General features: G+C 47.1%; 6 protein-coding genes across 7 annotated transcripts; 1 reads left to right on the top strand and 5 right to left on the bottom strand.

Annotated features, from left to right (window-relative positions):
- Positions 1–882: 882 nt before the first annotated feature.
- LOC9643706 (root phototropism protein 3) lies at positions 883–4,061 on the bottom strand. The gene is made up of 4 exons (XM_002963450.2): positions 3,168–4,061; positions 2,913–2,982; positions 1,631–2,857; positions 883–1,572 (listed from the first exon to the last, which is right to left on the bottom strand). Exons 1-4 carry the CDS (start codon positions 3,365–3,367, stop codon positions 1,018–1,020), a joined length of 2,052 nt encoding a protein of 683 aa, XP_002963496.2. The 5' UTR covers positions 3,368–4,061; the 3' UTR covers positions 883–1,017.
- An 85-nt stretch (positions 4,062–4,146) lies between these two features.
- Positions 4,147–5,473, bottom strand: LOC9643705 (membrin-11). The gene is made up of 5 exons (XM_002963449.2): positions 5,214–5,473; positions 5,039–5,159; positions 4,838–4,987; positions 4,461–4,773; positions 4,147–4,401 (listed from the first exon to the last, which is right to left on the bottom strand). Exons 1-4 carry the CDS (start codon positions 5,471–5,473, stop codon positions 4,612–4,614), a joined length of 693 nt encoding a protein of 230 aa, XP_002963495.1. The 3' UTR covers positions 4,147–4,401; positions 4,461–4,611.
- Positions 5,474–5,498: 25 nt separating this feature from the next.
- LOC9655490 (50S ribosomal protein L20) lies at positions 5,499–6,014 on the bottom strand. Its single transcript, XM_002963448.2, has 2 exons — positions 5,792–6,014; positions 5,499–5,730 (listed from the first exon to the last, which is right to left on the bottom strand). Exons 1-2 carry the CDS (start codon positions 5,975–5,977, stop codon positions 5,557–5,559), a joined length of 360 nt encoding a protein of 119 aa, XP_002963494.1. The 5' UTR covers positions 5,978–6,014; the 3' UTR covers positions 5,499–5,556.
- Positions 6,013–9,858, top strand: LOC9655489 (probable inactive ATP-dependent zinc metalloprotease FTSHI 4, chloroplastic). Its single transcript, XM_002963853.2, has 16 exons — positions 6,013–6,325; positions 6,392–6,647; positions 6,712–7,117; positions 7,176–7,428; positions 7,490–7,621; positions 7,674–7,754; positions 7,815–7,940; positions 7,994–8,103; positions 8,151–8,229; positions 8,286–8,423; positions 8,473–8,584; positions 8,641–8,804; positions 8,859–8,964; positions 9,033–9,109; positions 9,174–9,317; positions 9,378–9,858. Exons 1-16 carry the CDS (start codon positions 6,050–6,052, stop codon positions 9,534–9,536), a joined length of 2,619 nt encoding a protein of 872 aa, XP_002963899.2. The 5' UTR covers positions 6,013–6,049; the 3' UTR covers positions 9,537–9,858.
- On the bottom strand, positions 9,539–10,559 carry LOC112343223 (RNA-binding protein FUS-like). 2 transcript variants are annotated; one of them, XM_024666354.1, is made up of 3 exons: positions 9,989–10,559; positions 9,719–9,789; positions 9,539–9,647 (listed from the first exon to the last, which is right to left on the bottom strand). In XM_024666354.1, the coding sequence occupies exons 1-3, from the start codon at positions 10,516–10,518 to the stop codon at positions 9,640–9,642; spliced, it is 609 nt and encodes a 202-aa protein (XP_024522122.1). In that variant the 5' UTR covers positions 10,519–10,559; the 3' UTR covers positions 9,539–9,639. The 2 variants fall into 2 exon arrangements, with proteins under 2 accessions (XP_024522122.1, XP_024522118.1); XM_024666350.1 differs by having other exon boundaries at positions 9,539–9,789.
- Positions 10,560–14,216: 3,657 nt separating this feature from the next.
- LOC9655488 lies at positions 14,217–15,151 on the bottom strand. The gene is made up of 3 exons (XM_002963447.2): positions 14,882–15,151; positions 14,602–14,828; positions 14,217–14,510 (listed from the first exon to the last, which is right to left on the bottom strand). Exons 1-3 carry the CDS (start codon positions 15,110–15,112, stop codon positions 14,336–14,338), a joined length of 633 nt encoding a protein of 210 aa, XP_002963493.2. The 5' UTR covers positions 15,113–15,151; the 3' UTR covers positions 14,217–14,335.
- Positions 15,152–15,215: the final 64 nt, after the last annotated feature.

The raw sequence follows: 15,215 nt of genomic DNA, 5'->3' as shown, positions 1-15,215 counted from the left end.
TGATTTAATTAGCTAAGTTATTGTACAATTTAGAGAAGTAGTTTTTATTTTAAATGATATTTTTAATTAATAATTAATTTTATTTATTGTTAATTAAGTTTAGTATTTAAATATATAGGTATAAATATATTGAATGATGAGGAATTCATGATTAATAATAGATCTTTAAAATAGTTAACTACCTTCAAAATATGAAAAAATTCATGTATTACAATATATTTTTATTAAATCTAGAATGCATAATGATGAATCTTGTGTAAATTCAATAACTCATTAAATATGAATCTAGAGTTAATATTAAATTTTATTTAAAAATTTGTTCAAATTGTACTATACAAAATTTGTGTGTAATATTTAATTCATTATTATTGCAATTGAATATGTTATTAAAAATTTTAATTGCAAAAAACTTTTAGAAGAAATTTTATTTCGCAATTTTAATGTTTTATAAAACATAACTTTCCTTTTTATTACTTAAAAGCTTTACAATCTCTAAATGAGAGGGTTTTATTATATTTATATATAAGTTTCATATATATAAAAATAAACTAAAATGGTTTATAGATTAGAAAACTTAATAAATGTTAAATTTTTAAATTCAAATTAATTAAATTTTAATATTATATTATAATTATAATATTGTGATTTGGTCTTTGAATAGTTTTTTTTAGAGATCAATTTATGTTTGTATTTTTATAAAATGATTATAAAATTAATATTATATAAATTTTAATAATGTTTTTTTAAATTTATCTTTATATTAAAGTAGTGTGGTTATCAAAATACATATCCTTAAGCATTCAGGACAGGTTGATTGGTTTTTTTTTCATTATAATAATAATGTGTTTAAGAATAATCTGAAAACGTTAAATGCCACTGAAGTTTAAAGCCATTAAATGATATTGCATTTTAAGTTTAAAAGATCGACTCCAGTTTCCCTGAAGTTTTAAAATTTATAGCTGGCTAATTGCTTCCATGAGGTGCTTCTTTTCCTCGAAAAAACAAGTTGTTGTCTCTTTACGAAAGGGAGTTCCTACGAAGTCGAGGCTTGGCTACGTTGTCAATGGCGTCCTTTTGCACGACGTAGCTTGGCCGCTGCTCTGGATCATCCATGCCGTCCTTGTGGAACAAGTTGGAGGCTCGTCTCAGCTTCTTCCACCCCATACTCCACGAAGAGGACGAAGACGAATGCTGGTTTTTCTCCTTTGGCCCAAGTAATTTCTGGAGCTGCTGCCTCACGAGCGAGTACTCGCTTTGGAACTCGGCAAGCTTCTCTTTCACTTGCTCCAAATCGGCTTTCACCGCCTTCAGTTCCTGTGCCCAGCTATCGCTGACGAGAGGATGGAAGCCATCGCCCTGCTGCGGATTGTCCCACCCGTCCATGTCCTTCCCAAACACGGGGCTTAGAGCGTTCTTAAGCTTCACTTGTTCGCTAAACAGCACCTGGACCACAACTCTGAGTGGGAGGCGTTCGTTTTGTGAAGCGTGCAAGCACGCATCCGACGAAAGCCTCTGGCAGTCCATCCCGCGACAGAGTCGCTTGCGCTCGAGTTCGGTCAAGCCTGGATGAACCTGTAAAAACAGGAAGAAGTTTGGTTGTTAAACCGAAAATACTCGTGAAAAAGAAAACCTTGAGGTAAGTGTCGATCGCCTTGTACAGTCCATCGTCACTAGTGCGGACTGAATCTGGAAAAGCTTCCACGAGCGCCTGGAACTTTGCCAGAGGGAGGTTCTGATCTCGTGCCACTTCTGAGAGGTAGCCGTCAAGTAGCTTTGCCACTTTAACTTTGGCACTTCTCATGGCTCCATCGAAGCCCAGCTGCTGCTCCAGAGTCGAAGGGCTGGCCTGAGTTACTTGCTCTTGGAGCAAAAAGTACTGCAGCAGCCTTTGCATGAGATCCACGTCGTAGAGTGTCTCGCAAGTGTGGAGGAAGGACGGGACGAGCAAGTCGGCGAGAGAGGCGTTCTCCAGTTGCATGCCAACACGCTTCTCCAGCTCCGCCCGGCACGCGGTGCTCGTCCCGTGCATGTTTGCGATCCGGAGCAGCCGGAGCAAAAAGCTACACGAGACCGTGTCTTGCTGGAGCGGAAGAATTCCCACGATGTTCTCGAGCAGCTTCTGAGTCTTGTTCTGGAGCACTGTAAAATCGTCCTGTCCTGTGGAGGCTGTCATGTGTATGTTGTTCTCGGCGTTGAAATAGCCAGTGTCTCTCGACAACCCCGGCACCCACTTTAGCACGTAAGACGTAACCACGGCTCCAAGTAAATCGGACCTCATGCCTTTCACCTTGATAGCAGCGATCACCTTGAGAAAATGGTCGACTGAGAGCGTCAGCAGGTCCTCAAACCACCAGTCCGCCGGAACACTCTTGGAATCCTCCGAGCTTCTCATCTCGTTCGACTCTGGACTGTCGCTCTTCCTGCTCGAGGACTCCTTTCCGATGGTGGACCAGTTGATGCCTCTCGTATCTGTGCAGGCCTTCCACGCAATTGATTCACTGCAGCGGCGGACCAGCTGGAGGTTTTCACTCCAAGGTGAAAGTTTTTCGCAGCACTTGAGCACTGTAAGAGAATCCTTCCACGACCCCAGTACCATAAAGCTCAGAAACGCCTCGGTTTTCGAGATAAGATTCCCCTCCTCAAGGTCTTCAGTCATTTCCAGGTACTCTGCGGCGCATCTCAGTCCTGCTACATTGGCTGCCGTGAGGTCAATCGCCATTCCATAGCAGAACTTGGCCGCAAGTTCAAAAGAGTCCGGGCCTCCTGGTATCCCAGTAAGATCAATATGGTCCTTTTCAGTGTCTCGGGACTCAAACACTAGCCGGTTCAGACGACCGCTCCGGGACAGAAGAGGAAACTACAAAAACAACAAGTAAGCTCACAATTCTCGGCTTTCTTTCTTTACTGCTTACCTTGTGAAGATGAAATTTAAGATCATCTACTTGTACCACCAGGTCGCTCTGTAGCTCCGTAGCCACAAACCTGGTGAAATGCATAGCAAAATTATCAGGGAAACGAGTATGAATACGGTCTAGATCAATGCAAGGAACTATCAGAAACCAGGCACCCGGCAATTATTATGGCAAAGTTTCTTTCCGAATTTATGTGTGGCTATGCGGCTTCATTCTATCCAAGCGATGCAAAACTGAGAGCCAGAAAATACGTACCATGCTTGTCCTTGCCTCTCAAAGCCATCAACCTTGCTTCCCAATTTCATCTGCTTCGACTTGTCCTGCTCCTGCTTGTATAGCCTATGAACATTGCTCTTCCCGTTGGCCCGGAACTCCAAGTCCGAGGAAGAAACCCGTCTGAATTTCCCCGCAAGCTTGTCTCCATCCTCGGAGCTTGTAGACCGATCGTCGTTCATTCTGCTTCACTGCCTGTCCACTACTGCATCCGAGCTTCTCGATCTGATGTCCTGAAATCACCAGCGGGCATGTCTGGAAGCCTTGAGCAATCGAAAAGGCTGTCGGGAGTGCCGACGACGCAGCACAGCAGCTAAGTAGCGATGGAGGCCAGCGAGCAGCAAAACCTGTGGCGGTGGAAGAGGCCAGTTTCCATACATAGCTCGAGCAGCAGCACTCCTCACTGCATAAACGGAGCCGGATAACGGAGGAGCAAGGGATGGACCAAACTGTGGAGTGTCCCGTTGAAAGCGATTGGTAAAAGGAATCCCCGCTCAAGGACAAGCTTCCCGATCGTCACCCGAGTAGCCATTCCTCCTCCTATTGTCCCCTTGTTTTTGTACTGCCAACCTGCTATGAACTATTTTGTCCCCGCGGCAGCACGGCACCGCTCCACCCAGTCGTTTAAAAACATTTCTTCTGATTCTGATGGCATTCCGGTAGCTGGATTCTCCAAGTACGCAGGACAATCCGAGCGAAAACTAATGTAAAAATGCTGAATATCTCTTTTTCCCAGCTGCAGCTCAAGATTCCCGCCTCTCGGATAATCCCTTCTATAGCTGTGACGCCGCAGGCAGCCCACACTTCGTTGCAGTCTTCTCCTCCAGTAGCACAGTGGCAGAAGCAATAGTGGCCAAAGGGAAAAAAGTGTCGTGAGGAGGAGCCTCGGTTGCATGGTGATAATGAACCTGCCTGTTCCAATCACTTTTGCTGCTATCACTGTTCTCGCTGAGAAAACTTCTCAGATGAAAGCCACCCGACCATTCGTTCGAAATTATGGCAGTGGCAGCACCGGTCCCCACGGTTTCAAAGACTTCGCAACCCACGGAGTGAAGTCCGTTCGGCCAGCTTTCGCTGTAACCACGATGGACCTCACATCTCAGTGAAATGGGCCACGAGATTATTAGAAGCCAGCTCCCCACAAGTTTGTTCTCGACGATGACTGCCGAGTTTCAATTTAATGCTCCTGGCCATCTCCATCTGGCAAGGACTTGTCCTACAAAACTTTAGTTAGCCTGGATAGATAAAACTGATTCATCGTCGAGACGACTTTACCTCGATGGATACTGCACTTTCATATCGACGTCTTAATGGAGCCATCTTATTATCGCACCTAGAAGTGACAAAACCAAACAAACAAAACAAAGAAACCTTTGAGAAGAAAAAACAAGGAGTATTATAAATGGCACCCTCGTATATTATCGGCTCAGCGTACCCACATCCACACCGCAATGACCACAACAATCGTTACGATCATTCCCGTGTAGGATATCCACTTGTCAATGCGATGTCTCTTCTCTATAACTCTCAAAACAGCGTTGGATAATCCCACCGTTGTGAGAATGTCCAATGCCTTACGCTGAGCACTCTGCGACAACACACGCCAACAATTATTTACACGCTTCTCTCGAAGTCCAAAAACGTGCGCTTACCTTTAAACGGTCACGCTGGACACTATACTTCGAAAGAACTGCCACTCCAGCGGCCATGGCTTCCTCGAGCATATTGGACGAGCGTTGCAAGGATCGCATAGCTTGCTGCTCATCGTCAAAGATTTGGAGCACTTGTGCCGAGTCTCCATTCTAAGAAAGCCACCAAACGAGTTTATAGATGAAAGGAATCAAAAGGCCAACCATTCTCCTGAAAAGATCCGCTCGCTCTTGTGCCTCTATCTGACGTCGATGCTGGCGACCAAGATACTTTTCCAGTCCAAGCCTCAAGGAATCAGCTTCCTCAAGGACCTGTTCTACTTTCCTATCGATCCACAGCAAGATCAAGTACAAACCAAGAAAGAGATCTAAAACTCACCGTTTCCACAAGTCTCGCTGAGATTTTTGGAGCTGGAGCCGCCACAGTTGATCGAGTTCCTCGCTATACTTCTGGAGTTGGCCTAGATCACGCTTCACTGACTGGGTGATCTCGGATCCGGAGAGAGTCCCATCGCGGGGGCTACTGCTACTGCTACTGGTGGAGCATTCTAAGCGCTCTAGCCTCTCCAAACCATCGCGTACTTTGAAGAGGGAGACGCGAGCTTGCTGGTAGACATCCGATAGCGTACCGCCACTCATCGATCCAAACCCTGGAGAAGACGAAGAACCCTAAAATTCTTGGGGCCAAATAGGCCTAGTTCGTTTTCCTTTTTTTTTTTTTCTCAAGGGACAAGCTTGGGCCTGGCAGCGGCGGCCTTGGCCTTGATGGCTTGATCGCTGATATCCGCCAAGCATTTGAAGGAGTAGGGCTCGTTCATCGCGATCTCGGAAAGAACCTTGCGATTGAGCTGGATGTTCTCGCGATTGAGGCCGTGCATGAAATTACTGTACCTCAGCTGCGAGACCAGCGATGAATCTCTCGAAAAAATCTCTCAAAACGAGAATGTGAGAGCTTACCCCATAGATCCGCGCGCCCGCATTGATCCTCATGATCCACAGGCTGCGCATGTCCCTCTTTTTGCTGCGCCGATCGCGATACGCATACTGCAGCGCCTTCTCGACGCGCTCGCGGGCGATTCGGATGCAGTTCTTGGCGCGGCCCCGGAATCCCCTGGCAAGCTTCAAGATCGTGTCCTTGTGCATTGCTCTCCTCTTTCGCTAAAACCCTAGCTCAAGAACCCTAAACATTTCAAATGGGGATAAGGTTTTAGAGCCATGGGCGACTACTGCCTGTGGCGGATGCGCCATGACGGGCGGAGGAGCGTCGATGCGATCCGGAGATTTTCGGTGCCAAATGCGCTGCTGTGTCGAGGTATGGCAGAGCAATTGCCCGTTGGGAGAGGGCATTTGATGCCCCTCAAGAAAGAGGGGCTTGCGATGAAGAATGCGGCTGGCAAAATGGCCTGGCTGGGCCAGAATCTGAGTTCTAAGCCGCTGGCAGAGCCTCAAAACGCGGTCGATGGACAGGAGAGATTGCAAGAAATCTTCAAGGTATTAAATTTTTTTCTCACAAGACTCTGTATACTTAGCTCTGGTTTCTTTTTGTGTGTTTCTTAGAAAGTATCCGAGGGAGAGAAGGAAAGGATTGACAAGCAGCTGGAAATGGACAGGAAAGTAGCACTTCAGATCGACCGCGAACAAGAACAGCTCGAGTTATGGAGAACTTTTCACAAGCGGCTCTCAGGCGCTCTCAGGGGAACACACTTGGATCCCGAGCCCGGGCAAAACATTGCTTTTAGCAAATTCTGGAAGCTCTTGGAAGCAGGAAAGGTGGAGTACGTCGAGTACGCGAATTACGGGCAGCACATTGCTGGTAAGTGTTTGCGTAGCATTGTTTCTCTTCACTTGGCTTACTTGCAAGCTTTTCATTTCGCCAGTTCTACTGCCACATTTTGTGGATGGAAAGGCCGCCGACGAGCCTGCTCGAAAGCTTGTTGTCAAAGATGGAGTGACAGTCGTAGAGCAAAGGCCCGTCGTCTACAGGCGCCACTGGGTTGACAAAATGCCGGGTGATTGCATGAGCGATGTTTGGAAGCTTCTCCATCCGCAGCTCAAGGACATAAAAGTGATCAAGACGAACACCATAGCGAACCAGCTCTATCCACAGGCTAAAATCGTCACCGTGTGGGGAATGCGGGTGGCACTGGCAGCATCAGTCTTTTTCTTTCTCAAGTGGTCCTTGTCTTACTTCACCAGGTTTAGAGATCCTTTAGATCGCGGATGGAATGTAGAGCGCGATCTCACGGCTGGTAACTACGTGCTTGGCGCACTTGGTGAGAGCAGGTAAATCAAGCAGTGAATCTTTTGGTTCTAATCTAGTAGTCTTTCTTTGAATTTCCAGAGCAAGATTTCTCTCGGCCGAGGAGAAAACAGGCGTAACTTTTGACGACTTTGCCGGACAGGATTATATCAAGGCTGAGCTTCAAGAAGTTGTGAAGTTGCTCAAGGAAAGCAAAGAAGATCCTACGGTCTATGTTCCCAAAGGCGTGCTGCTGCATGGGCCTCCAGGGACTGGCAAGACATTGTTAGCTAGAGCAATTGCTGGCGAGGCTGGACTACCGTTCTTTTCTGTTGGTGGTGCCGAGTTCGTTGAGGTAAGCTTTCCATATATTTCGTATCATGTCTTGTTAACCGAAACTTGCGGTCACACTCTAGATGTATGCCGGGGTTGCCGCAGCTCGTGTGCAAGATCTGTTCTCCAGAGCAAGAAACTTTGCTCCATCAATCATTTTCATTGATGAAATTGATGCTATTGGTGGAAAGCGTGGAAACTATGATGTTGGAGGGGTACGTATGCCGTCTTCTATTACTTGATGAGTTATTCACTCTTGAAGTGCAGGGAGGTAGGGAGCGTGAGCAGGGCCTTATACAAATGCTAACCGAGCTTGATGGATTTCAGAGCGGCCTCACGTCATCAAGAGTGCGTATCTTACGTTACTTGCAGTTTTGAATCCGGCACTGATTACAAATGTTTGTCCAGGTGCTGGTCATCGGAGCGACTAACAGGCTTGATATGCTTGATGCAGCTCTCCTGAGAAAAGGACGGTTTGACAAAATCATGGCAGTGGGGCTTCCTTCAGAAGCAGGAAGATTAGAAATTTTAAAGGTTTACTTTTCTCGCCAAGTTTCATCCATCGCTACTTACTGTTCGTGCATCAGGTTCATGCTAAAAACAAACCGTTTAAATCGGAGGAAGAGAAGCTCAGATTGCTGAAAGATATTACCAAATTGACCAACCGTTTTAGTGGAGCGGAACTAGCTAATATTCTGTAAGATTGCACAGCCACTTGTGTTCTCACTCTTTCTAGTCTTACAGAAACGAGGCAGTCATTCTAGCAATACGGCATGACAAGGAATTCATTGAAAAAGCGGAACTCGAAGAAGCAATAAGTAGAGTACGTTTCCTGCCACGAGCATTTTAGTTGCCGTGCTGAATTCTTTTCTCCTGCAGCAAGGAGGGTCTTTTGCTACTGGCCAGGAAGACGTGCTAGATCAAACTGGCGAAGCTCGCACTAGGTTAGCGTATCGGGAAGCTGCTGTTGCTGTACTAGACTGCTACTTCCCGAATCCTCATACTCCATTCATAAAGGTATATTGCCGTTTTATCTCCAGGAATAATGTTTCTTTTTATGCTTCAGACTAACATCCGTAAAATGGATACCACTGTTAACATGCAATACGCAGAGCCCCCGGATTTTGTTTACTCAAAGAAGCAAGAGTATGTAGATGCTGCTGTCCGACTATGTGCTCGTAAGTTTCCTTCCATTCGTCCATCAAATTTATTGCTCACTTTGATGAACCCGCAGCCAGAATTGTAGAAGAGCTGATTTTTGGCAGAGACAATACCTCTTGGTTATCAGGATCTTTCCTTGGCCAAGCTGGAGCTCTCATTGATCGGCTAATCTTTCAGACGGGGTTCACTGCCTTGGGCAAGACATACTACAAGACGAGAAAGGACGTCCTGGTTCATGTAAGAGGACCCGCTTGCTCTAATCATGGCCTAACAACGGAGAACTTCTTGCAGCTGAATCCAAAAATTCAAGCGCTACGAGATGAATACATGAGATACGCCGTTGAGAAGTGCACGTCGGTGCTCTTGGAGTATCGGTCTGCTCTAGAAACCATGGCAGGTAATGCATTTCCTTACTATTTTATGTTTTCTTTCTTGCTCAAGCTCGCAAGTCGGTTCTTTTCGTAGACCGACTTATGGAGAAAACAGAGCTTCAAGCTGCAGAGATGTGGGAGGTTTTCAACAAATCACCACGAATTCCCCAGGTACGAGAAGTTTGTTTTTTCTTCTTTTTTCTTCTGGATAATCACTATTTGGATTGGATTGCAGCCTGTTGTTTATCCAGTGGACGAATACGGTGCGCTTATTTATGAAGGCCGTTGGGGGATTTATGGCGCTTCTCTTCCTGGAAGAGCAAGTTATTATCCTGGAAATGTTGGATACGCAACATTCGGTGCGCCAAAGCCACGACAGGTACTCGAGATACTCGTGTTGATCAATCACAAGCTGATATATATTTCTTGTCTCTCCCAGGTCCAACGCGTGCGCGACGAAGCCTGGGAGTACATGGACAAAAGAATAAAACAGAACAAAGAGAACCTGGACAAGCTGCTAGAGACTGAGGAGGGGAGGAGGTTTTACGAGGATGATCTCCAGCAAAGGGTCATGCTCAGCGACTACTATTACCTCTAGTCTTCTTGGTAACGGAGTTTCACCTTCTTCTCGATGCTGGACGAGAGAGACACAAATGCGGCTGCCGGGACAAATCACATCCGTGTTGGAATTGTTATCAAATTTACATGCCTGTACGAGACGAGGGATCCATCAGCAACGACAAGAGAAAAGAAACAAAGTCGGTTTTTTTTCCAACTCACCTGGCTCGCGACGAGCATTGCACCTAAAGCACTCGACCCTGTTGGCGAAGTTGTGCTCTTTGCAGCCGGTTCTGGCAAAATCCAAAGAAAACCTTGTCAGCCTCCATTGAAGCATCAATTCACGAAAGAAAATGCCAGTTCCATAGCCAAACAAAACGGAGAAACAAAGAAACTGTAGCAAAGAGAAAAAGAAGAGAGAGAGAAAAAGGAGAACCTTTCTCTCGAAAGATAAAGAATCCTGGCAAAAGAGAGTTTTGTGAAGAGAAGTACCTCGGGCATATCCAGTCCCCCGACTTCCACACGGACCTGCCAAAGCCGCCGCCGCCACCACCACCCCCGGCACCGGCGCTAGCATACGAGGAGGCCGAGGAAGAAGGCGAGGTAAAATACCTCCTGGATGAGAAGGACGAGTCTCGGCGGTCCGAGGAAGGATCGAACCTGCGATCGATGCCCACTTCGCCGTCGTGGTCGCGGAACGCGCCACACTTGTAGCACCCCGTCCTGCTCGCGAAATTGTGCGCATTGCACTCGACGCAGTACCAATCCCCGGGCCTCACATCCTCGGCCGGGAATCCGGCCATGGAGGAGCGGCCGCCGCCCCCGCCGCCGCCAAAGCCGTAAGATCCACCCCGCATGCCGCCGCCGCCGCCGCCGCCGCCGCTGCTGTTGCCGATGAACTCCACATCGCGGGGGCGCTCGGACATGGGGCGTGGCTCGCCGCAGCGCTGGCAGGAATCGCGGCGGCTGAAATTGAGATGGTCGCAGAAGGGGCAGTCCCAATCCCCGGGCTTCCTGCTCATTCTCGCCAAAATGGAAACCACAAGGCAAACAAAAGGGAGAAGAACTGTTGCCCTAATTTTCACTCAACCGCGCTTAAAGAAACGGGGTTGTAAAAACTAATTACATTAAGATAAACCTACCTTTCAAACCAATTATTTCAACGTGTTTGGCAACTTAACACTCTCTCACAGCAGCGTGCCTAGTATAAATTGCTTGATCGCTCCAAACATCTAAACCCAAGCAATGGCGCTCTTTTCCCCAGTATTCTTGTCAACACTGGCTCTTGTAACTCTGATGTGTATGGTCGATTCATCTGCTGCTGGGACGAGCCCAGGTTTGCTACTCAAACAATTCGCTTTTCCTTCTGTTTGTCGCAACTCGGCGAGATTTTGAAAAGGGTTGACTATGGCAGCACCAAGTTCAAGTTCAGGCAATTGTTCGACAGCAGCCCTCCAAGATCTCCTTCTCATGGCCGGCGGAGCTGATGAGTCCCTCACTATGAATGTGCTCCCCATCTTGCAGAGCTTCCTGAATGGAGGATCAATAGCTGCGTTGTTGAAACAGCTGTTAAGCTTCCTGCTTGCATTCCTGTTAGGAGGTTTGGCTCCTGTCAGTCCATCCAGTGTTCCTTTGATCACCACTGCTGTAAAGCAGCTGCTAGCTTGTGCTTCACGGATTGCGGATCTAACACAGATTACTCGCCTCGTAATTGTTCTTCTTGCTCTGCTGCTGGCCATCGTAAAGAGCGGATAAAATTATCCAAAACATGTAAAGTTTAATGCCTAATATATTTTACCCTTATTGAAGTAACATCAAAGGTAGATATCACATCAAAAATTTCCCAAGTTTTTGTTGAAGAAGATATGTATTTTACCATGAGAAAAACTCATGGCTAAACTAAACTGGTAGATACACAACAACTAAATGATTAGATTTTGCAGAACTAGAAGTCCACAGTACACAAGCAAATCAATAAAGCTGCCCCAACGTAAATCTAGATAAAATATTTATGGAGAAGTGTTATAACTCTCTCTGCTCTTGCAAAAAGAATAAGGAGGCGAGCAATTTGTGTTGGATCCGCAATGAAGCTAGCAACTGATTTACAGCAGTAGTGATCAAGGGAACACTAGGAGCCAAACCTCCCAAAAAGGAATGTAAGCAAGAAGCTTAGTGAGGGGCTCATCAGCTCCGCCACTGGAGAGCTGCCGTCAAGCAATTTCCTGAACTCAGGCTTGCTACTGCCACAGAAAGCTTTTCAAAATCTCGAGTCACGCACGAAAAGAAAGAGAAGCGTTTGAGTGCTCTAATATAAGTTGCTTGATTCCAAACATCCAGAAGTCCGTCAAATGGATGAGTGTTCTATCACGAAATAATATAATTAAATGTATACAATATCTAAATTAACTATTTCATTAGTAAACTTCAATATCCTAGTGTATTCTCAAAGATGGCATGCACAGAAGAAAGCTTCCTTCTCATACTTCGAGCCTTTGAGAATCTCGTTCTGAAATTGGGAAACTATTAGATGAGCTGCTGCTGCAAGTGAGCAGTACACTCATCCATTCAACACTGGTGTCCATAACAAGCAAGAATCTTGAAAGGAGCTCTATATAAATTGCTGCTCGGATTGCTCCAACATCAACCCCAAATGGCGCGAGTAATGACTATGGTTCTTGTAGTTCTGGTGTATATGATGAATTCATCCGTTGCGCAGACAGGTTTGCAGCTCTTTTCTCTCTTTTTTTCTTTTAGCTTAAGTGTGAACTATGGCAGCACCAAGTCCGACTTCAGGCAATTGCTCGACAGCAGCCCTCCAGGATCTCCTCCTCGCAGTTGGCGGAGCCGACGAGTCTCTCACCACGAATGTGCTCCCCATCTTGCAGTCCTTTGTGAATGGAGGATCAATCTCGGCGCTGGTGCAACAGCTCTCGAGCATCCTGCTCGCATTACTTTCGGGAAATCTGGCTCCTGTCGGTGCATCCAGTCTTCCCTTGCTCACCACTGTGATAAATCAGCTGCTAGCTTGCGCTCCACAGCTTCCCGATCCAACGCAGATTACTCGCCTCCTCCTTGTTCTTCTCGCGCTGCTGCTGGCCCTCGTAAACAGCGGATAGAATTGTGCGCACAACTACGATCAATAAAATTTGTATGAAAAAATTTGTATGAATTGTTTGATTAAACTTGAGAATAACTACATGCTCTTTTTCATAAGCCCTATGTATTTATGAAGATTGTATGTACACTAAAGGACGAATCAGAGCTCACAAGCTGGCTACTTCAACCTGAGAGAAGGGGAAAGATAAAAGAAGAATGAAGAGAACAAGTTGAGCTAAAACCACGGCTGTCAGTTTCTTACTGGGTGGTCCGTAGCAAACTCGGAGGCGGTCTGGGAGATTTGAATGACTCGCAAGGCACATTTGTAGTCGTCTTCGAGGACTGCAGTATTGCTCGTGATTTCAACCACATCCTGAACCTTCTCGGCGCTCCCTAAATCTCACAAATAACATTCTCTCGTTCTGGATCAAACTCAAGACACGAAAAAAGAACGTAAAACTCACCTTCATCCTTGACGATCTGCTCCAGTTGTGGCTCCGTCGCATCCAAATTGCAGCTTCCGGGAGTGCTACACCTGCATTCGCAATTCGCACAACCTTGAGAAACTATCCAACGTGATTCGAAAGAACACATGTGCATCCGAAAGATAATGAGAAAACTCTAGACAAGGAAAAACTCACCGAGAAGCACTTGTCTCAGAGTTGGAACTTACTGAAGCAGCAACTTCCATTCGGCTCAGCCTGCTCGGCCTCGTCGTCTCATGCGCACTAATGCTGCTTCGCACCGGGACGAACTTCTTAAAAGGAAGAACAGCCCCTTTGCTACTGCTGCTGGTGGTGGTGGTGGTGGCGGTGCTGGACGATGATGACAACACGCCTTCGCTGGTGCTCGGCCTCGGCAATGTCTTGATCGCGGAGCTGAGAGGCCTCCCAGCCCATTGCCTCTGCCTGGAGCGGTGGAAGCGGCAGCGAAACGATCCGGGATGGCTCGTCGGCGCGCAAAGGCAGGATCTCTTGACCACCGGAGGAGGCGGAGGAGGAGCGGCGATGGCGGCCTTCTTCACCGCCGGTTGAGAGGGCGAGTTTGCAGAGCCTTCCCCGCCAGAAACCTCGTTCTCTCGCTTTGCTATTACGTTGGGTGGCAGATTCCTGTGCTTGAGTGCCGCCTTGAGAAGACTCTTTGAATGCATACTTCTCTCCTTCAGCCTAACAAAGAACAAATTTTTTAGCTCTCTTCTGACTAAACAGTGCTATAGATCGAATGCAGCCTAGCAACGAACAAAAAAAAACGATTTTTTAGCTCTCTTCTGACTAACAGTGCCGTAGAACGGATGGATCGACCCACAAAAGAAAGTGCTATCACGGTCAAAAGTAAAACCCTGTCCTAATCATCCCAAGAGACCGAGAAAAAAAGGAAGAAAGGAAAGAAAGAGAGGAAATCCTTTTGATTCCACTGTGCAAGAAGATGGCGCAGATGGATGGAAGACCTAAAAAACTGACCTCGTGGCCGATGGACGATGGATGGATCGATCAATCGCGAGGAACCACGAGCGCCGCCCCGGCAAGAAAGACAAACTGAAAATCAGGGTTCGATTCCGACAAATCGCTTGCCGCGCTCGCGCGCGAACTGGAAAAATCGCCCCGCCCAAATTGCTTTGTGGATATTTAGCCTAAACGTTGCAATGTCATTGATACACGTGTCGCAAGATTCTAGAGTATAAGCTACAAGGCAAGATTCTGGAGCATATGCGAGGGCAAACGTTCGCGGAATATTCTCTCGCATTTACTTTGGGGGCAAAAATGGAGTCCACCATCCAGTCTCATACTTTGGATATGGCGCTGTCCATTTGTCCGGCCGATCGAACTGGACGTCGATTGGATTCGATTCCGCCACTTCCGACAAGCTCTCCGCCTCGATCACGCCTTTCAAGACGCGATCGATCCTGAGCTTCATGAATCTGTGCTCCATGAATCCAATCCAATCCACGAAGATCGATTGATTAGAGAGGAGAGCGAAAGAAAAACTAGCGAGAGACTAGAAGAACTTACGTGATCCAGACGGGGTCAGTGGACACGAGAGCCACAGCGGGCCGGTTGAGCCGAGCCGACATCTCTGGGAATTTCTCCACGAACTTGGGCTCTATCACCAGCCAGAAATCTTGCTCCTTGTTACGCTCGTCGTAGTTCCGGAGGCGCTCTCTCAAGAGCTCCTGCAAATGCTCCTCCTCGTCCAGCATGAACTTCGCGTTGGCCAGCAAGAAGTGATACTGCTTCTTCTGGAATCACAGTTTCGTGTTTGCTTTCTTCCATCAATCTAGAAATCACGAACCTGTTGCACTGCCGACGATGGGGAAGAAGAAGCCGTTGGATCCGCAGTCGCAACTGCTCTGAGAGGCCGAAATCCTCCAGCGCTGGTGCTTCCGAGAGCGTGAGATCGCGAAATCGGCCGTGGACAAGCCCTAGGAGCGGCTACTCTACCACAAATTCCAGCGGCATTGTAATGCCGCGCTTGGGGCATCGTGCAAGCCATCGCCCCAGCCGTAGTAGTGGCCATCGCCATGCTATCCTACACCGCACCCTAATGACATGAACTTTTAATGACTAAGCAAACACTGAACGTGGCATGCCACATCACCAATATATCAAGCTGACGTGACATCTGA

Source organism: Selaginella moellendorffii, unplaced genomic scaffold (genome assembly GCF_000143415.4).
Source record: "Selaginella moellendorffii unplaced genomic scaffold, v1.0 SELMOscaffold_3, whole genome shotgun sequence".
Classification (NCBI taxonomy): domain Eukaryota; kingdom Viridiplantae; phylum Streptophyta; class Lycopodiopsida; order Selaginellales; family Selaginellaceae; genus Selaginella; species Selaginella moellendorffii.
Note: the sequence above shows the minus strand (reverse complement) of the source record. Positions and strands in the feature narration are given on the sequence as shown.